At 35.6% G+C, this 12,336-nt stretch overlaps 1 protein-coding gene across 4 annotated transcripts in view; it reads right to left on the bottom strand.

Annotated features, from left to right (window-relative positions):
- ppp3ccb (protein phosphatase 3, catalytic subunit, gamma isozyme, b) overlaps window positions 1-12,336 on the bottom strand; it is a 52,799-nt gene that overhangs the window by 24,525 nt on the left and 15,938 nt on the right. For all 4 annotated transcript variants that reach the window (NM_001080594.2, XM_087269630.1, XM_087269631.1 and 1 more), the window contains 1 exon segment: window positions 714-825. In NM_001080594.2, the coding sequence (NP_001074063.2) occupies window positions 714-825 (112 nt within the window).

The following is a 12,336-nucleotide window of genomic DNA, read 5'->3' as shown; positions in this document are numbered from 1 at the left end:
TTAATTTTATATTTCTTGTTGCACTAAAGTCTAAAAAAGTGAAGAATGTTTTATGTATTATAGAAGTATTGAATCGGGTTTCAATATCGGCAGATACTCAAAATCAAATGACTCAGACTCGAGGGCAAAAAAAAACTTGATTGGGACATCCCTAATAATAAAAATATGAATCAAAAAAATAATAATACAACTTTACCAGTGAAAATGTTAACACTGCAAAAATAAGCTTAAAACAAAGGACTTTGAAAAACTCCACAGCAGCAGCTTGAAGCATAATTATTAGCCAAATATTTATCGAACGCGTTAAACAAGGGATTAATAAAACTGCATAAATGGCAGGTGTTACAATTTTGCACAGAATCTGTGTGGGTCTGCTTATGATCATCAGCTGCTAGAGGAAAGCAGACAGCCGTTCCTGTGTGAAGGCTTCAGTTAGCTGTCAGCGTTTGTCATGACAGGGATGATGGCTGATGTAAATCTAAGTGGGGAGTGAAGAGCCCTGACGAGCGCCGAGGGATGTGATTGAGCTCTGAGCCTGTGGCCCGTCATCCAATACTCTCCTGACACCATCCCTCTCGGGATGCCAGCATGGTAATGGGGAAAAAATTGCCGTGACAGGCTTGAATGATAGGATGTGGTAAAATCTCATTTCGTTCTCTTGATAACGTTTACAGACACACACAAGTTACGAGTCGAAAAAGAGTTGAGCTTACATTCTTGTTTAAAGGTGAAGTACTCCGTAAGATGCCGACACTCGTGGTTGCCTCTGAGGAGGAAGAGGGTGGTCGGGTGGTTGATCTTCAGAGCCCACAGATAGAGCACACACTGCAGAAGCAAAAACAAAAAGCACATTAACAAAAACCTAGCAACAACTATATCTGCTACTGTTGCACTAATGCTTTCAATACCTATGCTTTTGTATGTGTACTTATATTAAAGTATTCTTAGTATGAAAATACAGGTCACTGAAAATTTAAAACTAATATTTCGCAGTACGCCAAGATGTGCCAAACATGAAATCCTGCAGACTAGGGATGGGAGCTATGGAATTAAATATATAAAATTAGATTTTTTGTTATTTGTTGTGATAACATTATTATCGACAATATACATTTGAAGTTAGAATTATTAGCCCTCCTGAATTATTAGCCCCCTTGTATATTTTCCCCAATTTCTGTTTAATGGATTTTTTAAACACATTTCTAAACATAATAGTTTTAATAACTCATTTCTAATATCTGATTTATTTTATCTTTGTTATGATGACATTGCATAATATTTTACAAGAATTTATTTTTTGGGGGGGTTGGGCTGGGTGATAAAATCGGTATCTTTATTAATTGACCAGACACTATTATCAGTAACGATAAAATAAAGTTTGGTAAGAAGGGTATATAGTTTTATTCAAATGTAATAACATGGAGTGACGTGATGCATGCGCAATTGCCAGTTACTCCTAGTTGAAAAAAATCTGAACTTTTCAGAATGCCACAAACATTTTATTTATTAAATTTAATAGTCTCTTATGTTTATCATATTACAAAGAGATTAGTTATTTTGTTTAAATATTTTTGCATTTGACTATTAAAACCCTTTGCCTTAGCAATATTGCTAAACTAAATTAGTGCTTAAATAAAGAAAAATCCTAATATTCATAAATGAATTGTTAAAAAAAACATTCAATAATTATCAATACCGAATTATATGAAACCTGATACCTATGGAGTCAATATAAGTTCATATATACTTGCAAAATAAAAGTTTTTGCAAACAAAAAAAGAGTATTGAGCAATAAAATAAATGCAATTTGAGAAATAGAAATTAATTAATTTTGCTAACAAAAATAAAGAACTGCAAACGAAAAGCGGTGTAATAAATAACTAAAATATTTGCAAAAAAAAAAAAAAAAAAAAACTATATATATTTGCTAAACATTTTTATAGCATTGGCTTTACATTTTTTTTAATTGCAGTTCTTTTTTTTGTTAGCAAATTTCATTTTTATTTCTCAAAACTTAATTTTTTCTTTGTTGATCTTCATTTTTGATAGCAAAATTTTTTTTTTCTTTTTCACAAAAATAAATTTGCGCTTTGCGGTTTTGGGAGATTTTCATTTATTAATTTATTTTTTGCTCAATACTTTCTTCTTTTGTTTTCAAAACATTCTTTTATTTTGCAAGTATTTATGGCCCTTGATTGACTACATATCGTGATATATTTTTTGCAATATTGCCCAGCCCTATGTTTAAGATACTATTATTCAGCTTAAAGTAACAATTAAAGGCTTAACTAGGTTAATTAGGCAAGTCACTGTATGTTGATGGTTTGTTCTGTTGACAATAAAAATTTTTTTTTAAAAATTACAATTTAAAATTGTTTCAAAAATAAAATAAAAACTGCTATTATTCTAGCCGAAGTAAAACAAAGACTTTTTTGTATAAGAAAAATTATTATATTAGGAAATACTGTGAAAAATTCTTAGCTTTGTTAAACATTACACGGGAACTAATTAAGAAAAAAGGGCTGATAAATTTCACTTCAACAGTATTCACCGCCGTCGAGCGGGCGCTGCCATTTGAATCTTTTTGTCTAGCGACTTCCGTTCACATTCACTTATATTTATTTTATTGACTTTAAAAACTGCTCGTTACTCTGCTTAATGCTGCAATTTGATATTTTCTTATTATATTACTGTACTTGGTCTGTATAGTCATGCAAACATGTGTTTGTAGAGCAAGTAGTTTGACCATTTTCTGCTGTTTATTATTCCTAGTCATTTCTTCCATAGGCGACTGAATCGGAAGTTCGAAGACAAATTGCAAAACCAGGTGCACTTCCGCATTTTAGAATAAGGTCAATATAGTGCAGAGATCTTCAAACTGCTCCTGGTCTACAATCCAACAGAGCTCAACTATAATTAAACATACTGAAGGAGCTGAATTAAGCTTTTCAGGATCATATTAAATACATGCAGATGCGCTAAACCAGGTTTGATAAGCACTTGGACAGTAGGTCACCATGAGAAGTTTAAGACCTCTGAAATAGTGTTGTGATAACACGTTGATGTTTTTTTCGGTTTCATTCATACTGGATGCTAGAGGGCAAAGAGGATCAAGATGATAGAAGCCTAATGAAATGGATCAAATTTAAACACAAAGAAAAGCTTGTGACAATATCTGGACTTCTTCCTCATTCTGTGAAATGAAACCACGTCTGGTCACAAAAAGGAGTAATGTAAAATACTGGACTGGTGTTATGCAGTGAATATAAACTAAACTACTGCTACTGTATGAAGCCATTGCACAGACCATTTGCAGGTTTGATTCGTATAACTAGAAGTGTTTTTTAACATGCAAAATTTTGTTTTTAAACCATTAAAAATCACAACAGTCATGAATCATATTACCCCGTCAATATGGACCATGAAATAAAGAGACTGATATTAATATATGTTCCATCATGATCAAATACATACTGACACAATAATGGTGAACAATCATTAGCGTTCTCAAACTAATACGCTGGAAGGCCACGGCACAGTAGGTTTAATGTTTAAGAGGATTATCCCTCCATTACTCCTGATTTTTTATTAAAAAGGAATAGATCATTCAAAAATGAAACACATTTGATTATAGAAGTGCACTAGCATACAGGGTGTGCAAAAATTCTCAATGCATAGTTTACCCAAATGTTCTTATTTGTCACTTTGGTTAGTGCCCAGCATTTAAGCCCGAGCCCGTTGGGGACTGACTTTATGCCCCTAGGGCCAGGCTTCAGGACAATTTTCACGTCATAGCTAGCACGCATATCAGGCTTTGGACCTGCTTTAAAAATGTTTTTTTTTTCTTAAATAAAAAATTAAACGTAATAAAATATTTGATGCATTCGAATGCATGTGGTCCAGAAGTGCTAGTGATGCTATGTGCATAGAGAATTCAAGCCACATGCAATGGAGAACATTAAGCAGGGTATATGCAGGAATCCTAAAGGTAATTTAAATAATTTTCTGAGGTCTTAAAGTCTTAAAGCTAAGACCTCATTACCATTTTAAGTTCTAATTAGTATCAAACCTTTAACTTACTAAACAGTTGTTAATAAAGAGTTGTAGCTAAATCAATGTAGCACAGCCATGCAACAGAACTCAGATAAGCTCGGAAGAAACAAAGCTTAAAAGAATAAATTACACGGTTGTTTTCAGCGAAAGGCTTTTGCCATTGTTTAAACTCGTCTTTCCCCAACCAGGAGTACGCAAACTTACATTTTCCCATTTTGCTGTCTGTTTCGCTTTACGCTTTAGCAACATGTGGAGAGCATCACATCACCTTCCCATGTTTGTCGCAAATTACGTGATATCACCCAGACAGAGGAGCTTGGCCAGAAGTGCCCCAGCCTGAACCAACCGTGTGGATCAAGCACGCCATTGTTAATATTAGGAGGAAAATAAATATATTTATGCTTTGTTAGAGTCAAACACTGCGTACAACGCTTGAACAAAATTTAAGACCTCGTAAAAATGCAATTAAGACTTTAATAACTTATAAGAGCCTTAATTTTCTCATAACTGATTTATCAACTTTTAAAACTTTTAAAGACCCCGCAGACACCCTGTAAAGAGAAAAATTGACACTGGCAAACTTAAACAGTGAAAGAAACTCTAGAGGAAAGGCAAACTTCTGGTCAACTTTTCAAATAGTGACAATTTTATATTAGGAGCCAACTGGTTATGCACAATGCACAACTTGTAAATTGAGTAAACTTACTATGGACCACATACCGTTTGAATCTAGATGTCACTTAAAAAAAGAAAAAAAAAATCCAAACATTGCGCTAAATTATTTTGATTTTAAAAAAGGAAAAAAAAAAATTCTATTAAATACCAATCTGGTCTATTTTAATGGCTGTAACAGTATAAGCGGAAAAAAGAGAATCTTCGGATCAAACATTTTGATAAGCTGTTAGACAAGAGCAGGGCTACAGCCTGTGCGTCCCTGGTTAAAGCTTAGATTTAAGGCCTGTGCAGGACTCAAGCTTTGGTTAGTATACTGCATCCAAAGTGTAATGGGTTGAATTGGGCTGTGTTCAGACCTGGAAGCTTTGGTTGGACAAAAATGAATTCTGGTAAAATTGCTCTGTTAATGCAGTTATTGCTATGCACAAGGGGCCATTCACACAGAAGATGCTTTTCCATTCCAATGCGCTACTTTTCCATTTTGCTTGACATTTTTGAAATGCTGTGTCAAGTTGAAAGAATTTCAACTTTTACACACAGCACCGCTCAATGTCATTCCCTAAGCAGTGGACAAGGAGGAACTCAAAGGCGGAGCAAGAATCGCAAGCTTCTGTTTAACGTTGCAAGTTGGCATGACGACTGTTTTACTTGATAACAACATAGCAAGCACTTTAAAAACAAAATCACACAAAAAAAAAAACATGTGTGCAGCATCTTATCTTTTTAAACACAAAGCAGCGTTCTGTAAATGGTTTCTCAGACTGCTAAAAAGATTTGCCTCTGTCTGCTGCAGTAGACCGAAATATGAACAACACACATCATAGGCATCTAAACAAACCGAAAACAAGATGTTTACAGATTAAAAAAAAAAAAGAATAATGCTTAAAAATACCTGGAATTTGTCATTGTTAAAATGCTGCCCAATTTTAATTGATGCATTAGAAACTTGTCCAATCTCTAACTTTTAAACAGTAGGATTTCTTTTAAAAGTGCATACAGCAATTAATATGTCATTACATCATTGCAAACACAACCACAACGTAGAACGACTACCACGGCGTAGAACATTTGGCAGCATTAAGAAAGACTGCTCTTTTTACATTCCCCTCTGACACAATCCCTCAAACCAAAGCTGAAACTAGAACTATACTCTGTAAAATGATCATTACGGTTTGCTTCATACATGCCTGTCACTCTGCGTGTGCCATTAGCTCATCTCCACTATCCCATTAGACACCCGCAAGGCTTTACAGTTCACACCTGGTTAGATGATTAACCGCAGAATAACACTGCACAACGGTGAACAGGATTGCAGTATTAAAGTCAGCATGAAACAGAAGTTAGATAGAGTGATAGAGTTTTCTTCCCCATTGTGAATAGGCATGGGCCGGTATAAGATTCTGACGGTATGATAACCTTGAATAAAAATGTCACGGTTTCAAGGTATCACGGTATTGTGCTCACTGCTCTAAAATATACTCTTTTTAAAAGTCTGGGTAAAAAATTTATCATAGACTTCTGTGGTCTTTATTAGTTTCTAAAATAGAGATTTCTTTGCAATTTAAAACGCCATCTTTGGATGTTTTTCCTGCTGGAGTCACTGTTGTCCTAAAAAAACATAACAAAAATATCATACACATACTTTAGGAACAATATTAAAGAAAATTTTGGTGGTTTTCAAAATCTTAACTTTTCCAAACTGTGGTATACCTGGAAAATGGTTATCGTCCCATGCCTACTTGTAAAACATTCAAGTGAAACAACATCATGAACAAATGGGGGGATGGGTTTTGTCCATAGGGAGCAGTTGCTAGGTTCTAGAGTTTAAAAATGTTTATAGAAAATTAAATGAACAATAAATGTTACTGTTAACTACAGGTTTGGGAATTGAAAATTAATTCCAATTCTGGAAACAAATTCTTAAGATTAATATTAAGATCTAGAATATTAAGACTTCAAATCCTTTTTTTTTTTTTATCTGTCAGACCCTTTAGTGCTTGTGAACTACCAGAACCCTAAACCTAAATATGGACTGCGGGAAGCAACCAAACATGTGGCTACATTTAGTAAAGAATGAGGACAAAGAAAAGTGTGATCACTGTTAAAAAACGAATATGCTGAAGGGCAAGGTGTCACAACCAACATGACCAAGCATCTGATGTTGCTTCTAGGGCTGCACGATATTGGAAAAATGTAACATTGGGATATTTTTTTATTTTGCTGTATATATTGTGATATGAATACAATTTCAACAAATGATCTTAATATTTGGAAAGATTTATAATGTTAGTTTAATAAGGATGATTCTGCAGTGGGAATAAACGAACTTTAACATTTTGGGGGTCCCCTGACACATTTTCATTGTTGTCTGTGCTATTTGTAGTGCATTTGCATGTGTTGTGAGCATTTCATTAGTCAGAGATTGATAAATTAAGATTTACAATTTGCATCTCCATAAAAAACAAAATTTATAAACTTTTTGGGGTCACCCAACACCGTTCCATTGTGGTCTGTACTATTTGCAGTGCATATTTGTATTTGCATGTGTTGAGTATTTTCATGCATAACAATCTATAAACACAATTAAGAAAAAAATGCAACTATAATAAAGTGTTTTATAGTCTTCCGAGTCTAACGGTATTAAAGTACAGCAACTAAATGATAAAAATTAAATTCAATTAAATGAATAGTTAGGGTCACTAATGGTCTCATTTTTTATACCGTAATCCTTTTAACATCATTACACAAAATCACAGCCATCAAAAACACATGAAATGACAATTTATAATATTTAACTCAACACTGCATATCCTGCGATGTGACTATTGCGAATGATCGCATTGCAATATCAATGCTGAAATGATATATTGTGCAGCCCTAGTTGGTTCTCAACATTGAATTAAACTAATGTACTGTATTTGATTCACTGTGCATCCCGAGAGCAGAACGCCCTTCATTAACAGACTCTAATACGGCAACAACACAAAATGTTGTTTGTGAGCCACTTTTCCCTTTTACTTCAAAAGGAAAGCTCAAGCAAAAAAATAACTGAAGAGTGTCACAGGTCAATAACTGTGTTCAGTCAAAGCCAAGGACTGCACCCCTTTTATATTGTCAAGTCATCATCGTTTTGGTAGGTGTTACCTTAGAGGGAAAAATCTCTCTCTTTTATAGAACTATAAACCAGCCCATTAGCAATGTTTGTTTATTTCTAGGGAGATGACAAAGGCAATCCACCCAACATACACACCCCTTCCAGATCCAGCAGCTCAATGCTGTTTTTTTTTTCAGCTATATTTTTTTACTACTTCATTGAAATTGAATCTGGGAATGCAAATCGATAAGCAGAATTGGAATCAATAAATTCAAAAGATGGTAGAAAGTTTAACTAACGAATCACAGTACGCAAAGCATGCCAAGAGACGGCCCACTCTCACGAAGGACTGAGTCAGACTATTCTTTCAAAATACTTATAGTTGTTGGCTGTATCAGTAACAAATGTATGCATATACACAGTTATTTAAGTGAATCGTTTGATATTTTTTCAATTTAACCAAAACAAAATACCTATGAAAAATATTCCCAAAACCAGTCCTGTTGAAAAAGTGGACGGTAGGGCTGCACGATTAATTAAAAAAACAAATTGTGATCTCGATTCAACTCAACACACGATCTTAATTCTGCTTTTCTACGATTCAGCAGATTATATTTTCATGGTCAGGAGAGAAGCATAGGCGGTCACACAAGTCTTCACATTGTTTTATACGAATTGCTCAGCAGCATGTTTACCTACAAATTGCAATAAAGGTTTCACACTGTATTTACTGTATTTATAAGGAATAATTCACCCAAAAATAGAAAATCTGTGTTAATGTAATGACATATTCACAACCGCGAAATTACACGAGCTGACACACTGTTTGTTTATTACCAAGAGGATGCGCGCATGTCTGCCAATGATGTCTACATTAGTGAACAGAACCTGCATTGTCTGTGAGTAAAGGGTAATAAAGTTGGAAAAAAAAAAACGTTCAGTTTGTTGCAGAGTGATCGATTCTCAGGAGCTGTTTTATGAAGTATGATTTGCATGTATCTTTTTTTTTCCTCCAAGTGACGACAGCCACGACATAAGCAGTGAAAGTGAAACCAAATATCACATTTTAGCATTATGATTACCACAAGCATTTGATATGCTTTTTTTCCATAGCGAACACAAAGTGTTGTGCATGAAAATAAATGTTTACTGGGTCAGTATAACTGCTCTAATGTTGAATGCAAGAGGGAATAAGATGACAGATTTTATTTTATCAGTGAATAAAAGGGTCTAAAATTGATGTCAACGACAAATGACAAGCATGTGTCTCAAACATAATAATTCAACTTTACAATTATTAATAGTTTTATTCTGATGTCCTCACTACTGTAAATTAACAACCAGGACAAATTTAAAGTCTGTTCAAGTCCACACAAAATGTAGCATTTTAACCAACAGTAGACATATGCTTAATATTATTATTGTTATTTTACCATTTGTTTAACAATAATAATAGCCTCCTTTTATTAAGCTTTATTTTACATCTACAAAATAGTGATCTTGATTTTAAGCAAAAAAAAAAAAAAAAAAAAAAAAGGTGATTCTCATTTTAGCCAGAATCGTGCAGGCCTAGTGGATGCCCACTAATCTACTCAACTGAGAGTTGATTGGACTGTTGCATGGTTGTGGTTTGCTACTGGCTGACCTAATATGAGTGACAGGTTTACCTGCCCTGGCACTACACAAAAATAAGTAAGTAAATAAATAAATAAATATTTAAGGATAACCCAGAACAAATGCAATATATGACAAAAAATACTGTAAACAGTAACAATTGTCGATTTGATTTTAAGATGACTCTGCAGAATACACTTTTTTTTCTTCATCCTGTCAGGAAGGATATGCTGCTTTAGGTCGCAGTTATCTTTAAAAAGGCCCAGCAGTGGTGACTGTTTCATCAAGTCTTACACTGACAGAAATTGCAAAAATAAAGAGTTCTCCACACAGCTCTGGGTTTCGGGGTGGGGCAAAGTCTGGTGGCATAACCTACGGAAGCGTTTGATGACTGCAGCGTCCCAGTCAGAGGGAGTTAGCGGGTGGTGTGGCGGATGACTGAAGTTCAGTGCTTTGTGGCCTGTGATGTCCAGGGTGGGAGTAGGAACTCAGCCTGGCCTTTGTTGTGAAACACACATGCTTCTCTTTCTATGCATCTCAGGTGGCCGGCGGCCCTGGACCCTCAGCTGTGTTTGATGGTATTGAGCAGCGGTGTGTCTGCTCTCGTACGCAGCCTCTTTTAACCATGACATTTCTCCCTTTCCTGAACTTTGCAGCCAAACCGCGACGCAGAGGTGGAAGCTTTTTGAGGACTCACACTCACCAGCCCATTCAGAATGACATCAGACATCAACCCCAACAATATAAAAGACGCCAGCTGATAAAGCTTACCAGAAGTTTTCTCTAACAAGAAAAAAAAAAATGTACACATAACCCCAGTGTTGAGAATCACATTCTCTGAACTGCAGGATGGCAGGATCAATAAATCCTTTAATGCCACTTGCTTCATCTTTGTGGTTGCTTTACAATGACAACACGGTGTTACAGGCAGGGGTGACATGCTGATTGCATCATCATAATACATGGTACAACAGAGGGTACTTGAATAGAACTGCCACATGGCATATTCAGAGTGCAAAGACACTTAAAATGTGAATGCATTTAGTGTTGACAAAGCACAAGATGTAACTTCATTTGGCACAGATGTGTTGAAATGGCCTTGAAATTTTCTGAAGACTTTGTAAAGAGATTATAAAAGGGAATTAAACAGAAAACTAGCCTCTTTTTGAAAAAAAAGAACCCTCTGAATTTCTAATAGAGTTGTCTTTATTGATGACATTTGTGGCATGCTAGTGATGCACGGAAATACATTTTTACTGAAGCAGGAAAGTACAATGATTTTAGGCAAATTCCAAAGCCAAAATTAAAAAGTTTCTGGTAAGATAAATTTGCATAACTGAACTTGGTAGGCTCTTCAGATTGTCTTAAACCATGTCTTTATACCTCTACGTCAAGTGATCAGAATGACCCACAGCCTTCCTTGCACGTTGTTGTGCATTTATACTTCTCTGTGCAATTGTGTCACTCTGCAATAACACTTCCGCAAAGCTAGCTGGCAGTATGTTATAATGTTCCTCTGTGTCGAGTATCTTCGCTGGTGTGTGTGTTTTTTTAATGCTACCTAATATACAAGTAGCTAAAACTCACTCATTCTGAGGTGGGGACCAGTGGACATGCAACAACAATAATCATAAGGTAAACGCAAAACAAAACTTTTTAACTTGGAGCTCCTTCACAGGACTCAACACTTGTAAACACTCGCTCCAATGGGTTACCGCGCCTCTCATCCCCACTCACACTTGTCAGCGATACCAAGCCCACCAATCACAGAGCTTGTGCAATGCGTAGTCGCAACATGTTACATTTTTTTGAAGGTGCACGTCAGCCACGGTGAGGGGTAAGCGACTGCGTGAAGGCTGAACCGGAGCATACGCATACGCTTGAATCGGTTGATAAATCAGACACAATCAAAACTTTTTTAGGGAAATTGCATTTTTTAAAAATCAAGTTATTAATTCAACCTTTTTTGGTTGAATAGTGAAGTGCCTGTAAACTGCTGGAACGCTTGAAGTTTCTCCACATTGTGTGCAATATAGATGTTGATATGATCAATACCATTATTTGCTAATTAACCCTGCACAGTTAGTCCTGTTCACTTAGTGTTCAAAAGTGTCATTATTAGGATCAAAACCTGAACCAGGAATATCATCATCACATGCTCAAATAAAAATCTGATGCAAGATGTTTCTTATGACTACTGAACCGTACTACCTCCATATTATTCACCTTATTTTTCGAGTACGAGCGGATGCAGCCATTTCAATCTTTTTGGCTCGAGACATTCGGTCTTATTCACTTACATTCATTTTTAGATATTAAAGGGTCACGAAACACCAAAACACATTTTTTGAGCTGTTGACAGTCGTATATGTGTCCCACACTGCTAAAAACACTATTAAGACACCTATATTACACTAAAAAGTGTAAATTGGTTGTTTTTGCGTTATTTCAAGCAAATTCGTACTTCCGGTTTGAAACGAATTTTTGAAGCTGCGTCACGGTCATGACATAATAGCCTTTATTCCAGCGTGCAGACTGGACGTCTGTGCCAGAGTGAGTCTTATTACGTCTTACAGTGTGATGCATTAATGCATAAGTAAGGCTTGGTTTAAACCAATCAGCGCACTCTATTGTGCAACTTCATTAATATTCATTACTATCACCGTGTTTTCAGGACAGAGACACCACGTTGTGTTGGCAAAACAAGCGTGAAGTGTTGCTTTTATAGTTTGCTGCAGTTAAGTTTCGTTTTCATTTTCTCTCTGTGAGAGCTCAGAGTCACGTGTGGATTACAGTGTACGCGACGCTCGACAACAATAACTTACGTGTCTAAGGAGGAACATTGTTTACCTGAGAGCTGTTCTCATCTGCAAACGCTAAGATCTGGATTCGTTTGTAGT

Source organism: Danio rerio, chromosome 10 (assembly GCF_052040795.2).
Source record: "Danio rerio strain M-AB ecotype USA chromosome 10, GRCz13ab, whole genome shotgun sequence".
NCBI classification, from domain to species: Eukaryota; Metazoa; Chordata; class Actinopteri; order Cypriniformes; family Danionidae; genus Danio; species Danio rerio.
The sequence above is the reverse complement of the archived record's forward strand: the minus strand, read 5'-3'. Positions and strand labels throughout refer to the sequence as shown.